We start from the raw sequence: 21374 nt of genomic DNA, 5'->3' as shown, positions 1-21374 counted from the left end.
TAAGTGGTTCCGGGGACATTTATAGGGTGTTTTAATCAGAGTTTGATATGGGTGAATTTTTAGACTGCTGGGAGATTAACAGGATGTATTCTCATGGCTACAAGTACACACGGTCTAAACTTAAGATCAACAGAAATTTTGTTTTATTTAGCTCGACAAAAATCTCAATATGGTATCGACCAGCCTTGAACACCATTTAAGCGCAAAATTACGATATTGGAGCTAATCGTGCCAACTTCGCCAGTTCATGAGCTGCAGTTACTCGGCCTGGTTTCTCTTTCCATGGTCTACTCAATTCCAACGCTCTTTTTCGCATCGAAATAGCTTCTTCGCTATCTCCTACTAGTTTCAAAAATACACTACTCAGTTCTTCCGCCTTCCACTAGATTTCATGTTAGCATACTTCCAGCGGTCGTAGAAATAAACGAATAAGGATAACAATGAGCGTGACACATACATAAGGCGCTACACCTCGACTACCCCATACCCCCACACCTAGAAACTCAACACGAATTGCAAAATCATACAAATCCACCCACATCGGTAAAACGACTTGAGGAATTCCCGTCCCGATTGCTTCGTGGAAACAATTTGCGCCTCCGTGATGAACTGAAAGGATAATATTTCCCGTTTCTAATAAAGCGGCCGGATCTACTTTTATCCAATTTGTGATTTTTACACGTTGGGATTGGAGATCGGAAGATAGGATATCGAGAAATTGATCGCTGAATTCGTGGCGTTTGTTGAATTTCCATAGGACTTGGATGGTGGAGTTTTCGAGGAGGATTTTAATGGATTTTGCCATTTCTGTTGCGGCTGGCTCATCGTAGTTTACTGAACTTCCTAGATTGATTAGGATGGTTGGGGATATTTTTAGCCATTCGGTTAGTTCGGGGTCTTGTTCTGAGGCGGGGGCGGTGGAGAGATAAATGGGACCGCATTGTATGATATTTTTCGGGATGATGTCGAAAGGGAAGTCGAGTTCTTGGGAACTTTGAGTTAGCCATGGATAGTCTTTATGGTAGACGGTGAACATGTCCAATGGGTTGTCAATTCCATTTTCCTTGAGATATGATCGCTTCTCGTCAATAATCCTATTGGTGATGCCTGGCGCTGACATGACTGTATATGCGAGTCGTAGGTTCATGTATATGTTTGATGGGATAAGGTACCAAGGAACAGGATATGTGTATGCGGAACTCAGGCTTGAATTGTGAGCAACATTTTTAGTCAAAAATTTGACGGGAACTTACGCTGGATATTTCCATAGCGCGGCAGCCATAGGTTGCAATTGTACGAAATTATCCTTGAGAGAATTTGGTGAAATGATAGCATGATTGCGTCCTTGAGCTCGCACAGCATCGATACCGGGTCCAAATAATGGATCTACCGCCACGACAATCGGATCCACTGTCTTCAGTATATCAGATATCTCATTATAGAGACCAAGATGATCAGTGGCTGTCCATGGCATCAACCAGTGTTGCATATTACCGCAGAACTTCCCCAATCCGGCGAGACCAGGTGCATGAATCACTTGATCAATACCAATTCCACTATCCTCTATTGCTTTTGAAAATGATGGCCCTTTCAACTCATGGAAAGTAATAGCTCTCTCACTCTTTGAGTTCTTCGCTGCAAATTCAGAAATTGTCGTAATGTCATGCTTTAACTTTTCAAACGACACGAAATGAATATCGAGATCATTGTGTTCCACAAGTAAAGCATGACTAGTTGCCAACATAACATTCGCCAATCCATGTTCGCTATTTGTAAGAAACAAGACGGTATTATTCTTGCCAGGCCACTCTCCAAGTTTTTTAGTGGTGTTCTTTTCACTTTGTGTGACTGATCCAGCGAATAAGTATGCTATGTAGGCAAACGCCGTCGCAAGAACGAAATAAAGAGGTCTTCGAAACATTTTTGGGAGTAATTACTGGAAGGAAAAATGGAGGGACGTTGAACGGAGTTATACGAAAGATGTTGGTTCTCTATGCCTCGTATTATGGTTCATGTGGCTGGGGCACAGTTATTCCAACCAGCTGGCGCTCTACCAGTAAGATTAGAACTTTTGTCGTTCCACTGTGTAACTGTTATATGAACACTTGATCCTACGGGTATTTTAATCATGCAATAACTCATAACCAATGAAGGGCGAGGGTTTATGAAAACGCTTGATTTCGTGGAACTTTCCGAGATCATGACTTTGACCGTAGTCGAAGGCCGGAATCAACCTTGCGATAAATATGGAATGTCTGGTGGTGCAAGAGTTGACATTCTATATTTTCGTCGTTGTTTGTGTTACTTTCAGATCAGTCTCAACTTCGATAGATAGCACGAAGGGAGGTGATTTTCGGTCATGATAGGTTACATAAACTCTGTAAATGTCAAAGCCATTGTGATGGAATTGAGTACATATCACTTTTTCCTTAAGGCCTATCTAGACGGATGCACAATGTCGCTCGAGAGGGATTTTTTGTTGCCCAATTGTTTATTTGATCGATATATATCAATCAGTAGCTCTGATATCACATCTTGGATGTTATCCTAATGTGATGGTGGATGGTGGTGACTGATGTTCCAGGCTTTTTCACGCTAAGAATATTTAGGGTCTTCGGACTGTCGGTGGCAAACCTCCGCACGCTAGGGAGATTCTTAACCCCGTTTCTCAACTCCAAAGGAACTGGTGAACCACATCATCATATGGATTGCGAAAACGGTAGGACTTAATTGCTATTGCATCCTGCACGAGTGCACTTGAGTCAGGATGCTTGATGTTATCTGCTCTGGGTATGTCCTTGGTAGCCACCCAATCAATGCAACAAAGCGGTATAATTGCCAACCAGAGAAGGCCCAATGGTCTTTCTAAGGAAAGCAAATGAGATCCAAACCTGATACGTCAGAACGGTCTTTCCCCAGGCGTCAAGCTATATAACACATGATATTTTGAATTTTATACATTTTGCCCAATCTCGAGGATGTCAAAATCTCCAGTGCCCTCGCGTTAGCTAACAACAACCTCACTCCAATCTCTCTATGAGCCGGGAAGGTTCACTCAGCAACATTATGCACAAAAGTCATCCTGAACATCAAGAATAGCAACTTCTACTCGAAAATCACTGCAAGTAGCAAGCGAACATAGTCATAGAGCATCTCTGAAGCTGTTCTACAGGAAGAATCCCACTTTAAGATTATCCTCAACCGAACGGACCTCAATCAGCCATGAAGTCTCTCCTCTAGCTGCCATAAAATTCTTTGAGGATGCGAGAAAAGATGGTATCTCTATCATAGAACGAATATCTCTCGAGAAAGAAGTTTGTAAAATATTGAAAGCTACTTCTCCGCATTTTCAATTGACCTCAGTATGGTTCCGCAGCGACCTCTCACGATTGGTCACAAACGCGGCGAGCCGTCCCTGCGGAATATTCTTCACTAGTTGTACGAGGTGGAAAGCAAGTCCAAACAAGGCCGATATACACTGTTTGCATCTTTACTCTCATCCTTACAAGGGGTTTTCAGTGGCCCCTGGCGCGCCATTTGAGGAATGAAGTGTTGAATTTCGGGAAGAAGTGGCCCTTGATCGCTGTTTTACAATAATATAATTGGGCACAACTTAATAAGGAAATGATTTCTTTCTTTAAGGTTATTAAGGATGTATCTGATAGCCTTAGACTCAGCGGCTTGGACGATGTTAAATGAAGAAAAATCCATCATTCAATCACACTCTCGGCGTTGAACCAAACATCGCATGGGATAGTTTTCCCAGCAACTATCCACCCAATCGTTCTGTTTCTATCATTTTTGATTTTCTACACAATCTTGATGTTCCCTCGTTGAATGTAAAATTTGCTGTTTATCACAGTCATATATCATGAGCAGGGCGCATTCCACTTGCTCTGATCGGAGTGACTACCACCAAATTCACCACAATTCCAGATCGTCGTTCATCATATATTATAAAAATCATCCAAATTTCATTTCATAATTCCTTCGCTATGAAGTTCAATTGCCCCTACGCAGGAGCCAATGAGAAAGTTGTCTAATTCGTGATAATATCACATTCCGCGTCTGCATAAAGTTGACATTATTACATATCTCAAATCTCACATGTGGTGACCTGCCAACACTGGCTAAGCAGGAGCAATATCATCATCAGTGCAGCCATGTACAGTAACGCTTGAGCAAACAGGCAGCATAAGTGCTTTATGCATCAGTGCAGATACATTCTTCTACGCGGGGTTTGGGTGCGGCAGGAATTGCTGGACCCGTATCAACGAGAGTGCCGCCGGCAAAAACGGCGAGCATGGTTGAGAACTGCATGATGATGGTTCTTCCTTGAAGAATTGGTCTTGAACTCTCGAGAAGTTTCATAAGACTGGCACACTCTGATACTGTTTTTAATCTATGGTGTTGGATGGCCTAAGTCCGTGTGGCAACAATCACAACAACAAAAGCGTGTGGTCTGGAATGTGGTAGAATATAAAGCTTTCACCTAGAGACAGACCACGCTAAAACATTAGATCTATAGAAGATTTGGTCAATAATATTTCTTCATTTCCTGAAGCAGCGTTTAAGATCCAAGGATAGAAAGCATTCAGTTCCCAATGAAGCGCAGTCATCCACAAATCAAATCACATCGCTCTCAGAGCATTTTCCGGATTTGTACCTGGGAAGAATCAGTACATTTCAACGTTGGACGGATGTGCATGAGGAAATAAGGGCTGTTTGAGAATATATCTTTGCGGGTCTCTGTTCTTCTTCATGTGTACAAAAAGACCCAGCATCCTTGAATCATTCTCTTTATCCATAACATAACCTTCAAATACTTCAATATCCGCCTTTTCTCTTTTTTTCTAATCAAAGAATTAATTACAAATTCCCAAGCCTCATCTTTATCTCATTAACCATCTCACCAGACCTTCCTGACTGATAGAATGTTCTTTATCGCGCAAAACCTTCCAGAGCTCACAAGAGTAGCTCCTAACAATGCTATTCATTCCTTTACTTACTCCCTGCTATTACGTTGCCCGCAGCAAGAAACCGCAACACTAAACAGGACCAGCAATGCCATCACTCCCCAAAAAATAATCAACACAATCATCAAAAGTGCCTTCATAGTAAATAGCTGCGCGAAAAAAGCTCTCGCATAAGCGCTATTTATTGCGGACTCGGAGAGTCTTGCTAAGCAATGTAGTTTTTTAGAGGCGTTTGTATCGGTGATGTTGGAAAGGCTGGTGAGCGAACATTTTTCAAGGATGGTGGTGACTGTGCTGGCGTTTATGGGGCTTGTGGGTGAGCAGCAGGAGGGAGAGGATGAAGAGGAGATGGAGATTGCTGCTGCTGCTACGGCCATAGCTGCACTCGCTCGACTGACTGGTATAGGGGCGATTTTGAATATTTTTTGGTCGAGATGGACGGTGTGAGGGAGAAGTGCTGGGCTCTTGATCGAGATTGAATATTTATACGTGGTGTGAAGATGTGTACAATAAACTTTGTAGTGATTGGTTAGCTCTATTGACAAATGCGTCTAATATCTTTGATGAAGGTCCTGTAATCTTTGCAATGTGATACAAATGGTACTTACTTCCCTTAAAAAGTCAACAGGAATATACTTCTCTTATATACAGAGAAATGAACAATAAATCAAATCTTCCCATTATCCACTACCAACATGCCAAGGCACATCCAAACTTAGAACTTCCAGCTCACACAGCTGACAATCTTTACTACCAATATCTTAATATTCTAGAAACAATCATCTCCCTTCCAATTTTCCATTCCCAAATTCTTTACCCCGCATACCCCTTCCCCTAATCTGAAGTTCGGAACATACACTCGTGCTGCGAGGAAGCATATAACCATCCACTTAATATGGGTCACTATTCCCGTTGTAGTTTACTTTCCTGTGGATAGTTCTGCGACACGAGTACCAGATGCCTAGACAATGACGTGCACGTGTGCGTGACGTGCTAGTCGGGAACTAGATATTAGTGTGATTATTGTCTTGTATGGTCAATAAATCGTACTTATGGGGGTATCTAGGAAGCGCTAAAGGGGGATATTGTTGGCACATGAATCGATCTGGTGGTATTCATTGGTATTTGAGTGATCTTCCTCACATGCACACTGCAGACCCCCGCTTCCCCTTCTCAGTGACGTCAAGATATTCATCAGTCCCTTTCGATTCCGAATGCAATGTGACCTGTCCACACACCATTTTTGAGTATCACCTAATTCATCAACTCAAACAATTTTCAACTAACCGATTAATCCCTTAACCTTTAAATCTCAACACTATCCTGGCGGTGCCATTAATGCCATCAAAGGGGTAACATCATAGTATTAGTAACCTCAATAGTCTTATTAACCTTTCCACTATTCAATTCTTTGGATGTCTATCTCTACGTTCTCACTCCCCCGACAATAACGCCAACGTATAAACTCACAACCGTACTATAAAGCATCCAAAGCACCTGAACAGCTTTATTTCAATTTTATACAAATCCATGTATAAAATCAGTAGGATAGGGATTAGCAATAGGGATGGGTAGGAAAAGAGGAAATGCTGAGCGAGTGGTTTGAGGTTCTCCAGTCAATTTTTGGGTGGGCTTATAATACAGGAGAAAGCTGACATACTATAGTGGTTTCAGATCAACTTGGGTATCATTGATATGTTTCCTCCATAATGATATTCATCATATAAAGGAAATGCAGCACAAAACTGAGCACCAACAGGAGACTGAAAACAAAAAAACCTAGTCGGAATCTAGATCTGTGTAATGGAATATCAATCCTACGCCATGATCAAGACCCTCGCGCTATCAAAAAGAGCTAGCGCCATTGTCGACCTTATTTGTTTCATTTTGGGTTGGCAGCCCCGTCTCAAACTGGAAAGGATGGACATCATTAACATTTCTCGAGTCCGCACTCTCATCTCATTGCTTTTATCTTCATACTTATACTGATATCTAGTTCATAGTAAAATTTCTTTCAACAAATTCTTGGTATGCTAGTAAAAAGTAGTGCTCGCAATTTAAGAAAGGGTAAAAAGGGTCAGGGAGACGGATGGCGGGGCCTACGGAGACTTTTCGACAAAAGGGAGCCGAGACATAAGGTCCACGGACTGTTCTAATTGATGATCTACGGCGAGACTTACAGAAGACTGCGAATATTGCGGCGTGAGTTTTTTGAATTCAAGACTTACAAGGCAGGAAGTATTTCCAAGAATATAGAAGTAAGTCGATACCAAACATAAGCTGAAAGAAAAGTAGGATAATGAATGAATGTATACAATTGGTACTCGAGCCAGGCCTTGAGGCTCTGGCCGCAATGGCTAATCTATTTTTGGCAGTACAGTCAAGCTTGTTGGTTGTCCAGAAGGGTATGGTCGCTAAGATGAAGCGACCCCCACATGCAAACGTAAGATTACTTCGGCTGTCTGGTTCGAAACACAGAGACTGCATTCTTCACTATTTTTCTAGTTTGAAGGAGATGACTTTAGTGCTTATAGACTACTCTGAAGCCGATGAAAAAGAGATTCTCATTCTTTTTGAGCCGATATTTCCTCTACTGGCATGCTCTGCTTTGATTGATTGATTGATTGATTGATTAAATTAACGTCTACACTGAGTCTATGACTATCTAAGACGGCTAGGAGCTTTGTAGGCTTCTAACAATAGTAAATGGAGGGTGGCTGGCCTTATTCGACCGTAGCTAATACAGGTTGGGGAGATTGAAAGCTTCAATCTTCTAATGTTTGAATGGGGGAAGTGAAAACTAATACTAGGGAACCAAGCCCGCCTTACAGATACTCTCGTATTCAAATAAGAGGAATAACAAATGAAATGTAATGAAATATAATGAAATTTGACATTGGGGTGATTGCCCAAATTGACCAAATTGACCAAGTTGACCAAATTGACCAAGTTGACCAAATTGACCAAATTGACCAAATTGACTAAATTGACCAAATTGACTAAATTGACCAAGTTGGCCATAATTGATCAATTCAATCACAATCTTCCGGTCCACCCCCTTCTTCTCCGCCTTCTTCCTCTTCTTCTTCATGCATTCTATTGAGGTGCCATGATCTGGTGGCTATTCTCGTCGCCTCGATAAATTCGAGGGTCTTGATGATTCCTGCTTTAGTGTGAAGCAGATATTTCATGGTAGGTCGGACTATGGGGTTATCCTTATTGAGGGTTTTCCTTGCCATTTTATATAAAGGACAACTGAGCAGAAGATGATCAGGAGATTCCTTTCCCCCACATCTACAATTGTCATTAGAGGAGATACCGAATCGTTTCAAATAAGATTTGAAGTATCCGTGTCCAATTTTGAGTTAGAACAGAGCACAGATTGTGCTTCTTTTGATGTTTCCTGGAACTCTGATTTTTGAGCTGATCTTCCAGGGGTAGTTTCTTGAATATGTTGACGATGGTTGATGAAAATTGTGAGTGTTAAGGATGGCTATCCAGTTCTCTGATTTCATTCTTTTTATATCCATTCCAATGGAGGCATAACTGGTTTCGTGAGATGAGGATGGTATTTTGGTCGCCTCTTTTGCAAGAGAATCAGCTAGCTCGTTTCCTTGTACAGATGTATGTCCGGGGACCCAATTGAGAGAGATTTCGGCTCCTTTATTTTGAATAGCTTCCGCAGCTTTTATAGCTTTGATTTGGCATGATTGACCAGGTAAATCGGAGGGGGTTTTCAACCGGAATAATCCTGCTTGATTATCTGAGTATATCTTGAACTTGTTTCCTGGCTGGGCTATTGAATTTGCGTATTCGATCGCTTTAGTAACTCCTAGGAGTTCCCCATTATAGACAAGCTGATTCACACCTATATTGATAGTCTGTTGGGTTTCTTGAGACTAGAAAGAGCATCAGATTGAATTGATTTATTCTCTAGCTAAGCAGTTAAGCTGCGAGCATATATTCAAAAAAAATGAAGGAATAGGTTGGGTATTCGGCCTTCGGAATTAAAGTGCTTTGAAATCAAAATATTGAAAGCAAACAAACAGTATACCAAAAAGGAAAGAATGAATTAAAAGTTGAGTTTTGTTTGCTCCTTATATGCATATGTACTATATATGCATATGCTGCCAAGATCCCAGGAGGTCAACATAGTCTCTTGATGTGAAATTCGGCCATTTGGTAAGATAACCGCTATCCCGATCCCAACCCCTATTCCCTCTAAAGTGGATGAGGCATCGGTGTATATTGTAATGGTATTTTTGCACCTTTATTTGAAAGCCAGATTGTGGATCATCGCAGCTTCTTCTTTTCCTAATTTGCTGATATTGACTTTATATGGAACTTCTTTCTTCCAAGGAGGAAAGTAGAAGTGATGGATTCCTTCTAAAGTGAGAGGATCGAAGTCTTTCTGAATTGAATTTTTGATCTTTTCGAGTTGAGTAGGTTTTAATTGCTTTCTTTGAGGGGTTGCAACTACATCTTGATTCTCCTTTTCTGTAGCCAGCTTTGTAGCTACTAAATTGACAGGATGAGAAGGCGAGATTTTCAATAATCTAAATGCGTATTGTTTGATTCCAGCATTTAGCCGTACTTCTGGAGGGCACAATGCGGCTTCTATTTCCATTGGTTTTATTGGTGAGGTTTTGAATACTCCTAGGATTTTTCGAAGGGCGAGGTTTTGCAAGGATTGAAGGATTTTCTTGAATTGGTTTTGCCCTTTCCACCATAAAATTGAACCGTAGTCAGCTATGCTGGTGACGCATGCCATATAGAGCTGTCTCATTGCCTTGGGACTAAGGCCTTTTTCAGAATTAGCAAGTCTAGCCATTCGGTAGAATGAGGTTTTAGCCTGGGTAGCTCGGATTGTGACATGTTGTTTGAAACTGAGGCCAGGGTCGAACCATATGCCTAGCCATCTGACTAGTGTTGAGGGTTGAATTATCTCCTCGTTCGGAAGCTTGATTGAGGCTGTCTTCGTATCTTTGGATGTAGAGAAGTGTATTAGTTCCGTCTTCGCTAGATCAAATTGAATAGCATTTTCTTTGCCCAGAGCATATATCTGTTTAGTTGCTCTTTCGAGGGAGATGATGTTCTTTTTCCAGGATGTTGAAAATGTTGTTAAAGCTATATCATCTATATATGAGAGATATTTGATCGAATTTGCTGAGAATAGATCTCGAATATAAATTAAGAAGAGGATTGGCGAAATAGGGCTGCCTTAGGGGATCCCGGTATTGATCGGTTTGAAGGTTTCAATTTGGCCATCGAATGAGAGCTTGAGTAGCCTTTCCTTCAAAAAAGATGAGATCCAGGCGATTAGGCTGGTTGGGCAGTGATAATATTATATTTGCAAATCTATGAGTCTTTTACAATATATCCAGTGAGACTACAAATATAAGTAAGAGTAACCAATTCTTACCATGCTTTCCCAGATACAAGATGTCAGTCTCAATATCCTTTGAGAAGGTTGCCCTCAGGCAAAAACAACCTTTCTACACCCATTATCCTGTTTGCTCCCTAAGCCTACCCGGTATCTCCATTGCCAGCTGCCTTGTACCCTATTGTAGACCGATACATGCATCCATGCTCTCGAGCTATATAGACAGTATCATTGTCGCTGCCATTATACGCTACGCTCCGTGGCTTGTGCACCGTTTCGCGTTACCTTGCCGGATCTCTCTTGTACAACAAGGCCGACTGTATCTTGCAAGCTTTGCTATATCTTAACCCCTAATCAGGCAATTAAAAATACAACGTTTCCAGCTTACTAACCAAAGTACAATCTGCAAAGTCCATTCCCCCAATGTATAGTTTGTAATCGATAATGCGGAGGGTTGAGAATGTATCGGATATGTATCTTATAAGGTGGCTTCTGCCAGAGCTCATCCGCTGCTGTGATGTCTGCCGAATGCTTCGCAGAAGAGTGAAACTTGCTAAAAGCATCCCCCTCGTTCGAGAGTTCCTCTGCCGCTATGATACCGCTCTTGTACATTCGTAGAGCAAAGTGCCAAAAGCGTCCCTCCATCCCTAATCCACCTATACCTCTGTTGGCCTCAATAAGACTCTATCACAACCTTTATACATTCTCGATTACTCCCCTTAACCATTTGTAAACTTCCAATCTGGTATACCTGCAGATTGTACGCATTGTTGGATCGTGAAAATTCTGCACGCTAGCGCCCCAGAGGTGCCCTGTCAATCACCGGCACAACGCTTTCCTTCTCAGGCTCTGCTCCCACACAGATTCGTAAAGGCAGTCCGCTTTGAAATGTTCCTTAAAGCAATTCTCAGGCTCTGCATCCCACTGCAGATTCGTAAAGATGGTTCCGCTTCGAAATCCATCGTTGTTTCGTTGATTGTCGGGTAGTTTTCATCTCCGTTCGACTGATAGTCCTCTGTTCCGGGCCAAATTCACGATACCTTCACTCCCAGTACCGCTCCTTTTTAAAGCACGACCTTTGCCCAGCTTCAGCCTGATTCAATCTTGGCTCTGTAAGAAAAATTACAGGTTCGTAGGATGCACCACGTACAGGTGTTGAATCATCGCATCCCATCTGTTGCATTGGGATGAAGGAGTAGATGGATAGAATCTTTCTACTCTAATACTAATGCCTGCAATATATAGTTTTTTCTGGATAGTTATATCTGCTTCTTTTTGTGTAGCAAATGCAATGACTATTGCTTTATTTTGTTGTTTGGCTCTCTTGAAGGCATTAGTAAGTTAGTAAGGAGTACCTATAATACTGAGCTCTGGATTGAAGGTATTGACTTCCTCTTTGATTAGGTCCATACCTTTCAGACCTGAGAATTCCTGAATTGGGATTTTGTGAATGATGACTTTATTCTAGGGTTTATCGATTTGTATTCTTTTGGCATCAAGGATTTTGTCCCAGATTTCCTTCTTTTCCATCAGGGATTGTGCATTGAAAGGGCTGTTAGTGGTTAGTATAAAATTGCTGCTCCTTGTAGTAGTGATAGCTGAGATGATTGGTCCATTGATTCCTGCTTTCTTGAAGGCTTCGTTGACTTTGTTCCTTGTATTTAATGGTGTAAAAGAGTGTGGTTGATAAATAAGGGGTTTGATGAGGATTAGTCGTTTGCTTGGGGCTTCTTCCTTTTGTTCTGTAGTTTTCTGTTTTGTGGGTTTTCCCTTTGTAACTAGGTTCTATTCTCCTGAGGTTTTGGTGATAGTGGCATAGCTGGCTTTGATTCCAGGGGTGTTTATTGTAGGGGGGGTTATATGATTGGGGAGGTTTGAAAGGTGGTTGGCTTGCTTTTCGATCCGTTTGGTAGCATTTTCTAAATGGGAGATTTGTGATATGATGATATTTGAGGCTTTTGTGAGTTTTTCTTTTTCAAGATATTCACGAAATATTTCGATTAAGTCTAGGACTTTCGATTGTTCTTCGGTATCCTCTTTTAGGGAGGCAGCTAGAATGAGTAGACTTCTAGCTTTTTGGATAGCTTCTTTTGGTGAGTTGATATGGGGTTCTGAGTGGCTGGGTTGTCGTCTTCGTTTTTTATTGAATTAGAACGTTGGGCGATTGATTGGTGATTTGAATGGATCATCAGAGCTCAAGGTATTGCGTTGGGTTTGAAAGTTGAAGGGTTGGGAGGGGGTAGGACTGGAAAGGATGAATGGCGGGCTATTGTCTCTTTCATGGGTTTGTTCAGTGTGGTTCACTTGGCATGGAATGCCTAAGATCACTTCTAGGAAGTTCGATTGGGTGGTCCCCGTCATTGAGTTCTCTTCCCTCGTAATGGAGGGATGAAGGGGGTGAAAATTTCACGCGTTTTAGCGTGGTTTCATGTGTTTTGGACGTCGACGACAGTATCACAACAACTACTGGTTCAATTTCTTTGGGGACAATTGCATTCGATTGATGCTGATTTGTTTAGTGCAAATGAGATATAAAAATGGTGTATTTCGAAAAATAATTTTTCTTCAAAATTTGTTGTGTGAAACTTTATTATCCATGTTCAAGTAGTGTATGATGGCCTTCAAAGTCTTGATATTCAAAAATATACCAATGTCCGCGATTTCAACACCCTTCCGCCCCGCCAATTCGACTCTATTCTTGCGGGAAATAGAAGCTGACTGTGCCTGGCTGGGAAAGATAATAAGCGTACTGAACATCAATCAGCTTCTTGATGGACACAAGATCCGCTTTTGTCTTCTGCCGTCATTTTCACACCAGGCTATTCTCGCCAGCGTGGAGACAAAACGCAGTATTCGACCACAATGGTACGCATCCTAAGGTTACAAAGTGTACGCTCCGGAACGTTTGCCAGCCACTCCACCTGATGTCCCAGCACACCATTCAGAGTCTATCTCCACAGCTTAATTATCAACTCTGGAGAAATCTGGCTCCGCTGCCATGCCTAAGATTCCTAGATTAGGCCTTGGGGAATCATAGTTGATACTGCCCTTGTATCGAATTTCAGCATCTCTTTCAGGTGCGCTCTTTCCACAACCGTAATCTGAAATATGGAGGTCACAGATGTGAAAATACGATCCGTACGAACCAGCCGTGAAAAATTGATGCCAGCCTGTGTCAAAAAACTACAAAACTTCGTTCCGATCAAATAAACATAAGATCATCCTCACACGAGCTGATAAAAGGTGCGGTAGGGGCAAGGATATATTTTGCAAAATTAATTCCACACTTGCCGACAGCTAATATTGAGCCGCTTGCCCTTCATATAACCCCTCCATCTTTCATACTCTTTTGGTTCTTTCCCTTCTCGCGTAGATCCTACGGGCCATTCGGACAAGCAAGGTGGACAGGTGCCTGCTATAATCTTGGGCATAGCATGCCAAGCCCATCTCGTCTCTCCACCCATTTGTATCACATCACCACTTCTGACCCGTATACACACCAGGTCCTGTTCCCTATCAGAAACATGTTCCTCTCCTTTTTTAACGTCCCTACTAATAAGAAATAACCCGTCGCATCCGAGCGTGAAGCTTGCCAGACCCCTCTCGCATTCCTCAGAAACATCTCGATGCACTGGCATGAAGTCTTTCGTCGAGTACATTAGTACGACTCCTGATTCCGGAGTAAAAGCATTCTGAAATAAAGTGGTAACAAGACGAGATACATCAGCTGGAAATGGTGTCGGAGAAGAGGAGGGGTATGCTCGAGTGTTCCAATTATATTGTGCGCCGAGGGTCAGCCATCGGAATTTCTTCTGCAGAGCTTGGGCAGTATTTAGTGATTTATGTTTAGAATTTGGATCTTTAGGAGCAAAGACTTGGTTTTTGGCTTGATGGGGGTAAGTGAAGAAGGAGGAGTCAGGCGGAGGGTAGGGCATATCATAATCATCGTGAAAGTTCGTTTTGTGCAGAGGGTTTGACAGCTCACGATGGAGGAGCCGAGAAACAAATAAAGACTGGCATTCTGGTGGTAGAAGTGCAGGAAATATTCTCAAACCTGTATAGAAGTTAGCGTGTAATGATTTGCTTCTGATTTAAGCATACCCGGGAATCCGCTATGCTCATAAATAGTACAGGCGGGCGGAAGTCCGAGATTATGTTCAGCTCCAGCATTCATAAGTTCTTTCTGGGCTTCAGCAATCAATTCCGAGGGAACGATACCCACCGGAGTCAACGTCTTTTGTTGCTCCGAGGTCAATCCACGATTGAAATCCACGATATCGAGATCATCATTCACTGCCGCATCACTCATTCTTTGATACTTTTTATACGCATCACAAATAGCCTGAGGAGGTATAGCATGTGTATCATGGCCATGATGACCCTACAAACGTGTTAGAGCTATCTAGCAAATTCGAGATTAGACCTACATGACTTGGACCATCCATAGTCACGTGTGGGGTGGTCCTCTCACGAGATCGATACAGCTGGCCACTGCAAGTTTTGCTCTTGACAAAATTGCTGAGACTAAAGAGCTTCCTTGGTGGAGCAATTCTTCGACAGGTAATCATGGACCCTTTGTGGTTCCCATTTGGTATTTGTCTGATTTAGTGACAAAAAAATCTCGGCGATGCTGAACAGTGCGGCCGCCCTCGCTAAACTCTGAGCTAGCCTATTAGAGGTAAGGCCACAGATGAATAATCACTCTCGAGTATTGGACCACCGCGCATTCCTTCACTAACAGCACTCTCCTACGTTTTGGTCCTCTCCATCTCCATCAAGACCAAGTCAAAATACCAATATCTTATGCTTGAGGGCTTAGGCTGAATCCTATGTCTTAGCAACTGGATTTCATTCCAAACCCTGAAACATGGTAACAGATTTAGTTTTCTGGACATATATATTCACATTTCTGCAGACAAACCAACGACATTTTGGAACTTTTCTGACCCATTAGTCTTTCCTATAACTGACAGAACCCTTAAAAAGGTGCCCAATATTCCCTTGTATTTATCCTGCCACTTCTGTTATTACCTTTCATTTCCAATCACTCCCTCCCAATCTTCCATTCCTTTAACCCCCAGCCAGATTCTTTCCACTTTCCCCTCATGGTTAATCCGGGGTGGAACACCGTCATGGCTGTGGTAGCCAATATCAAGACAGTGTTCTCAAGTATCATGAAAGTGATCTTTTAATTGGCAAGCTTCGACTGGAAGCCCAAGCCAGCTCGGCCACACGGAATATCAAACGGATGAGGATGAGCATGGTGCTGTCGCCGGACCTATAAAAACATGGTGGCAAGGTTAGTTGCTTTTTGAGAATAATTTATTGGAGGATGATGGGACCAGTAGAGAAGATATGAGGAGGACAGTGGGGATGACGCATTGAAGTGAACTTGGACACCCTGACTGTTCATACATAGCAAAGATATTCCTTTTTTCTTTCATCTTTTCTCATATTTCCTTTGTCTGCCGCCCAATGGGCTGCCTGTCTCCGACTACTTCACTCTTTACTTTCAAAGCGTACTCTCCCACAATCAAGATAAACAGGATTGAACCGACGACCGGGAAGCTTAGCCTAGCGACTAAGATATATATTGATGCTGTGAAGAAGACTGGCGCAATTGTTATACATATCAAATACTGTTTTTTAATTCAGCAAGATACACCCGCTGAAGAAAACTGGAACACGTACGCCAAGAACGGATTTGGAGCAAAAGGGTCGCAATGCATCTGAATTCTGCCAAGATAACCGACTAGTTCAAGGGCCAGTCCACTTAACATACAGTACGAAAAACTCCATGCATTCCAGTGCCGTAACTGGATGACATAGATTATAAGAAGAGCAGCAAATATTACGAGGTAAAATACACTTCCAAATAGAGTAGGCTGGTAATGTACCATTCCATATTCGAGTGGACAAGTTCCGAGTTTGCACACACTTGCGACGGACATATTGAATAGATTCTGAAGGTTTGCTGGCGAGGGTGTTTTGACGGACAATACTTCACTGCTTACTTGGTTGGGGGAACTAAAGATAGCAACACAAAGATTGTATGTATAACTTCTGAGAATTGAGTCTAACATAGAGAACAGAATGCTATTTATATTTCACCATGATTCGAATCTATCTAGGAGGTGGATTGTGAAACTTTCACTGGCACGCTTGCAGATCAAAAAATGAACCTAGACTGTCCCATAATTTGTTGCCTTGATGGCACGGAGATTATTCACGAACAAAACACTAATATCTCCTCGGTTCAGGTTTACTCGCTGCCATGGGAGGATCTACCGATAGGGTCCTGACCGACTGTATTACAAGACACTTACGATTTATTAGATTAGCCATGTGCAATGTGGCCCATATCAACTTCAACGATCATCAACATCACGGACTTATAATTCTTCCCACGCTACGATTTGCCGTAAGATCATGGCCACCAGCACGGATGGGACGATGGAAATATTTGGATCACGTATGAGTATTCGTGAAAACAGCGTGTATTTTTCATATCCTTGGTGTCTATTGACACTGGAATATATCTTCGCCACAAAAAAGGGCCAAATAGCCCACTATTTTATACAATAACTTGGTAACATCTCCCAAAAACCCACAGGTGCACCTCAACCTTTCCATCCCTATGCAGCACCGCCCAGAGATAATTAAGTCATCTCATTCGCCCGTTCCTCCCATTACCACAAACAATCCCGATTAATGTCCTCAATCGACCAACATCACCACGATACCTTTCACCCCACCCTCTGCAAGCTGTTTCCGTCCGCTTAAGATACCACACAACCACCAGCATCGCCATTTTTCTCCTTTTTCTTCGCCTTCTCCTGCTTCTTCACGCAGCTCTTACACTTCCCATCGTCCTTAGGCTTAGACACATCAGTCTTGATCAAGCCAATTTTTGGGTGATCCAAAATCTTGTCGTCAACCTTGAACCCCCAGTTCATTGGATTAAGGTCGCCCTTTCTCCTAAGCAAGCCTTCTATGTTTCCTGGTGTATCAGGTGAAGACATCTTGACTAGTTTTTATTGTTTTGTTTTGTTTCTTCGGTTGGAGAGTTTTGAGTGTTTGACCGGTTGAGTTAAATTTTTTGGTCCTGTTTTCGTTTTATATGATGTGGTTTGACTGTTAGATGATACTGTGTGTTTACTGTTATCTTATCAGGATGTAATATTGTGTTTCGGTGTATGGTTTGTAAAATTATACTGTGTTTGTTGAAATTTTGGGCTTTCAGATAAGTATATCTGAATCACTCCAAATTAAATATTGTGCAAGCTATTGTTCATCAAACCGTTTAGCACAGTTGGCTGGATGGGACATGACTGTGGAGTACCATAAACATTATTTCCATATAATATTTCCATTCAGTAGCGCGTCTCATTGTCCTCTCACAAGAGAACATCCTTGTGAATATATTTTTAGTGGAGTCATTATGAATAACCTACTCTCGAAAAGTTCAGAACTACCTATGCTCTACCAAGTTTCCATTCACAGCCCACATAAAAGCGCAATACGGTTCAAATACCTTTCTTCTTTACGTATACCGAACTCAGACCTAGTTGGAAAAGATCTATTTGATGCAGCATTAGTTTTAATAGTTGGGAACATACCAATCAAACCACCACAATCTCTCCCAGCGCCATAGGTACGCGATTTCCCGGACTCTTTAGCAGATGCTTATGAGAATCCAACTCCGAATGTAGATGGATCGCTTGTATGGCGTCTGTATCATACAGGTTGATGTTTTTGTTGATTGAAGTTTCCACTTCTGTCCTCACTTGCCTTCTGCATTTTCGATCTGATTACTGTGAGTTCTAGAATACAGACCACGAGGAAAGCGAGGCGGAAGCGTGAGAAATCCAATCTCAAGTAAAAATAGCGTTATATTGGTCGACATCAGTTGGATATAGGCTCTACGAGGATAAGAGTAATGAAGATCGTGGCTTTGGCAAGCTTAACATCATTTGTTGTACCATGTAGTTTTCAAGTGTTGAAGTCCCACTTATTTTGAAGATCCCCTCTATCACTATCACTATTCAACGCGGTAGTTGATGTATTTCAATGGCAATAAAACCCCGTATATGTTATGTCTTTTAGTTTGCATTATCGAAAGTTATCGGAGTCTAAGATATGTATTTTTAGGTGTGTGGAATCACTCAGGAATCAGGGCATATACTTTCGTCAAGACTAGCTTCAGATCCTGACATCTGATTCACAGTCAATGTAGATACTCCGACATCATTTGTGCTTTGGTAGGTTACTGAGGATTTTTTCTACTGTTGTGTCACAACCCATCTTGCTAAGCTGTTGCAAGTTCTTCTGCTGAAGAAATGTATATGGTCATTACTATCATCATTTAGGGTACCAAATGCATCTCATACATGATAGACGTGTAGAATTACCGAATTATTAATAGCACATTCATGGTAGTACATTGATGTTTCCATGTTTCTTGATTCAGATAATCATTAATTGTGTTAATTAAAGCCCATTGTACAGTTACCCCTAAAAGCACCTCATGCTGCCCAACAATTAATTCACTTTCATTGATCTTCAAAGCTTTATTCAGCCCCAGCTCTCATCCTATTCCCAAGAAAAGCCATAGGAGATGAAGTGACTCTACGTATCCAATATTGGAATATATATAAACTGGAATATCCAAGTAGAATTTCCAGAATCTCAAACTAAATCTTCCGAACCAGTTTCCGATGTCCAATTTCTGAAATCTCAAGCATAGGAAGATTATTGTGAGGTCTATCACAGTATCACCTCTAGTTGAGAACTGAGGGCCATAATCGTCTCAAGCGATTTTTATTCTTGAAATATGAAATATTCACTAGTCAGATTGTGTGAGTTTTCATTGTAGATTGTTTTTCATGCTGCGGACATGTTGTTTCGTACCTATTTAGATGAATAAGATTTGTTACCTTACCATATAATCCTGAAGTGTCTTAGATAGGATATATTACTTTGAGCTTTTTCAAAATCCTAGTTATCAGTAAAAGAAGATGCAGTCAAGGTGTGATAGTGAATTTGCTAGTGTCAAAAATTTAGAGTCGTCGACGATATCGGACTACAGTTTGATATTCGAGAGAATATTTATCCACACTTCCTTGGATTTTGGGAAGAGTTTTCATGTTAATAAGACTTTTATTTAGCTATCTAGCATGATATAGTTCTTCTATGAATCCTAGACACCAGCCAAACAGTAAGGTCCCTTATCTTTGAAATTTCCTTCATAAAAATAATCCCAAATTCCAATCCGATGTCTTCTTTGCAATATTCCTTTCCAACTTATCTATTCTCTATTCTCTTGCAAAAAATCTTATATCCCCCGCCATTCTTTGAAGTTATCACACCAATTTCTCAGTTTTCAACCTTTTTCCAAACATTCAGGTCCTGATCCTACATCAAATCAATCTCTCTCCAACTAGGCAATCTTCCACCATCCCCCACTTTTGCTTGCGGTCCAGTCATTTCCATTTCCTAAATTTTTTCCCTGATTAGTAGTCTTTCTTCTCTTGCCTCCAGTATTCTCATCATCATTCTCATCATCCTGACCCCGCTTCTTGACCAGCCATGGAGATCGTACAGCTCTGATGTTCTCCTTTACAGCTCCGTATTTTGTGCCACTAACTCGATGCATCTCTTCAAGACGTGCCGAAAAAGATTGTAATTGCTGAGCTTGCATAAAAAGGGTGAGCTCAGATGGCTGTGGTTGCTTCTTCAAATCATCATGGAGTTGAACAATATTTCGTGCTAATTGCACAGCCGGCCATTTATCATTTAGTTCAGTATCCCCAGACAGATACTCATGTGCAGACTTGTAGTTATGGCGAATGAGGGACCATATATTGTAGGTCAGGGGGGCATATCGGTCAGCGTCGAAAGTCAATTCAACAGGGAAGAAGGCAACTGGGAATCCCAAGATTCTGACACCGGGAGATAAGTCTCTCGAGAGCTGAAGGCGGTCTTCCATCAACAATCCGAAGAGATTCTTGCGCTCAGATAGCATGTGGATGAATGACCAAGATTGTAGGCAAATAGTGTCGAACCGATTTTCGGCAGTCATATTTCCAATTGTGAATGCTACCTGATCTAGCAACAGAGTCTTTCGGATGAGGTCAGAATAGTCGAGAGAGACTTTAGAATCTTTCGGTATCTGTTCGAGGAGGATGTTTAGGGCTTTTACAACCGCGGCATCAAGGTTCTTGTCGTCTTTTTCGTATGGAGACACCTTCCGATGTTGAACAATGGCATCGTCGACGGAGCACAAAGCATGCCATACGACATGAGCATGCTCATAGAAACAGGAATGTTCATGAGGACGTTTCTCACAGGCCATGCAGTTCTCAGCGTCGCATCCTGGACATCTAACTATCTGAGGATGTGTGTCTTCATATGGCATTCGAAGAGATCGCCGTAAATTTCGCTGGTAGCCAGGTATCCACAGGGCATATCGTGAGTAGTCAAAAATATCTCCACAGTTACGACATTCTATGAAGGTGTCCCCTAGAGTATGTTCGCGTTGAGCACCAATAATCATGGACTCAGAGTCATCATTCATGCTCTCATCCCCATCATAATCATCCTCCGTGGCGGGAGCTGATTTTTCACCATCACTATTCTGGCCTGTGATATCTGCTTCAAAGCTGCGTTGCGAAGCCTGCGCAGAATAACTTATAGCTCCACCACTAGTATCAGTATTAGAAACAACGGAATCATTTTCTGAAGAGAAGCTTGGAGGAGCAAGTGCCTTCCCTGGGTTTTCAAGATTGCGTGGGTTCTTAAGATGGTATCTCAAGGTAAATGTCAACCCTGAGGCATGAACAGGTGAATAATTTGATTGGGCGACGCTCGTGGCATCTTCTGCAGATGAAGAGCTCATGGCGATGAAGATGTCAATGGTTTTCTTTGGTAGTTGGTGATGTGATGTTGTAGTATTTGTAGATGCAGAACTCATGTGTTGAGAGAATGTAAGTTTTAGTGGGAGGATGAGCAGTATA

General features: G+C 41.8%; 10 protein-coding genes across 10 annotated transcripts; 1 reads left to right on the top strand and 9 right to left on the bottom strand.

The window, feature by feature from the left end:
* Nucleotides 1–208: 208 nt before the first annotated feature.
* On the bottom strand, nt 209–1921 carry SS1G_03517 (hypothetical protein; the record flags this gene model as incomplete). The annotated part of the gene is made up of 3 exons (XM_001595378.1): nt 209–382; nt 458–992; nt 1254–1921. The coding sequence occupies 3 exons, from the start codon at nt 1919–1921 to the stop codon at nt 209–211; spliced, it is 1377 nt and encodes a 458-aa protein (XP_001595428.1).
* Nucleotides 1922–4203: 2282 nt separating this feature from the next.
* SS1G_03516 (predicted protein) lies at nt 4204–4305 on the bottom strand (the record flags this gene model as incomplete). The annotated part of the gene is made up of 1 exon (XM_001595377.1): nt 4204–4305. The coding sequence occupies one exon, from the start codon at nt 4303–4305 to the stop codon at nt 4204–4206; it is 102 nt and encodes a 33-aa protein (XP_001595427.1).
* A 321-nt stretch (nt 4306–4626) lies between these two features.
* Nucleotides 4627–5353, bottom strand: SS1G_03515 (predicted protein; the record flags this gene model as incomplete). Its single annotated transcript, XM_001595376.1, has 2 exons — nt 4627–4666; nt 5010–5353. The coding sequence occupies 2 exons, from the start codon at nt 5351–5353 to the stop codon at nt 4627–4629; spliced, it is 384 nt and encodes a 127-aa protein (XP_001595426.1).
* Nucleotides 5354–6800: 1447 nt separating this feature from the next.
* SS1G_03514 (predicted protein) lies at nt 6801–7394 on the top strand (the record flags this gene model as incomplete). Its single annotated transcript, XM_001595375.1, has 4 exons — nt 6801–6867; nt 6973–7004; nt 7159–7178; nt 7352–7394. 4 exons carry the CDS (start codon nt 6801–6803, stop codon nt 7392–7394), a joined length of 162 nt encoding a protein of 53 aa, XP_001595425.1.
* A 614-nt stretch (nt 7395–8008) lies between these two features.
* On the bottom strand, nt 8009–8215 carry SS1G_03513 (hypothetical protein; the record flags this gene model as incomplete). Its single annotated transcript, XM_001595374.1, has 1 exon — nt 8009–8215. One exon carries the CDS (start codon nt 8213–8215, stop codon nt 8009–8011), a length of 207 nt encoding a protein of 68 aa, XP_001595424.1.
* Nucleotides 8216–9246: 1031 nt separating this feature from the next.
* SS1G_03512 (hypothetical protein) lies at nt 9247–9747 on the bottom strand (the record flags this gene model as incomplete). Its single annotated transcript, XM_001595373.1, has 1 exon — nt 9247–9747. One exon carries the CDS (start codon nt 9745–9747, stop codon nt 9247–9249), a length of 501 nt encoding a protein of 166 aa, XP_001595423.1.
* A 3573-nt stretch (nt 9748–13320) lies between these two features.
* Nucleotides 13321–15289, bottom strand: SS1G_03511 (hypothetical protein; the record flags this gene model as incomplete). The annotated part of the gene is made up of 4 exons (XM_001595372.1): nt 13321–13402; nt 13705–14413; nt 14461–14740; nt 15281–15289. The coding sequence occupies 4 exons, from the start codon at nt 15287–15289 to the stop codon at nt 13321–13323; spliced, it is 1080 nt and encodes a 359-aa protein (XP_001595422.1).
* Nucleotides 15290–15858: 569 nt separating this feature from the next.
* On the bottom strand, nt 15859–16310 carry SS1G_03510 (hypothetical protein; the record flags this gene model as incomplete). The annotated part of the gene is made up of 2 exons (XM_001595371.1): nt 15859–15933; nt 16257–16310. 2 exons carry the CDS (start codon nt 16308–16310, stop codon nt 15859–15861), a joined length of 129 nt encoding a protein of 42 aa, XP_001595421.1.
* An 828-nt stretch (nt 16311–17138) lies between these two features.
* On the bottom strand, nt 17139–17381 carry SS1G_03509 (predicted protein; the record flags this gene model as incomplete). The annotated part of the gene is made up of 1 exon (XM_001595370.1): nt 17139–17381. One exon carries the CDS (start codon nt 17379–17381, stop codon nt 17139–17141), a length of 243 nt encoding a protein of 80 aa, XP_001595420.1.
* Nucleotides 17382–19798: 2417 nt separating this feature from the next.
* Nucleotides 19799–21256, bottom strand: SS1G_03508 (predicted protein; the record flags this gene model as incomplete). Its single annotated transcript, XM_001595369.1, has 1 exon — nt 19799–21256. One exon carries the CDS (start codon nt 21254–21256, stop codon nt 19799–19801), a length of 1458 nt encoding a protein of 485 aa, XP_001595419.1.
* Nucleotides 21257–21374: the final 118 nt, after the last annotated feature.

The sequence above is a fragment of the Sclerotinia sclerotiorum genome, genomic scaffold (assembly GCF_000146945.2).
Source record: "Sclerotinia sclerotiorum 1980 UF-70 scaffold_4 genomic scaffold, whole genome shotgun sequence".
In the NCBI taxonomy this organism is placed as follows: Eukaryota; Fungi; Ascomycota; class Leotiomycetes; order Helotiales; family Sclerotiniaceae; genus Sclerotinia; species Sclerotinia sclerotiorum.
The sequence above is the reverse complement of the archived record's forward strand: the minus strand, read 5'-3'. Positions and strand labels throughout refer to the sequence as shown.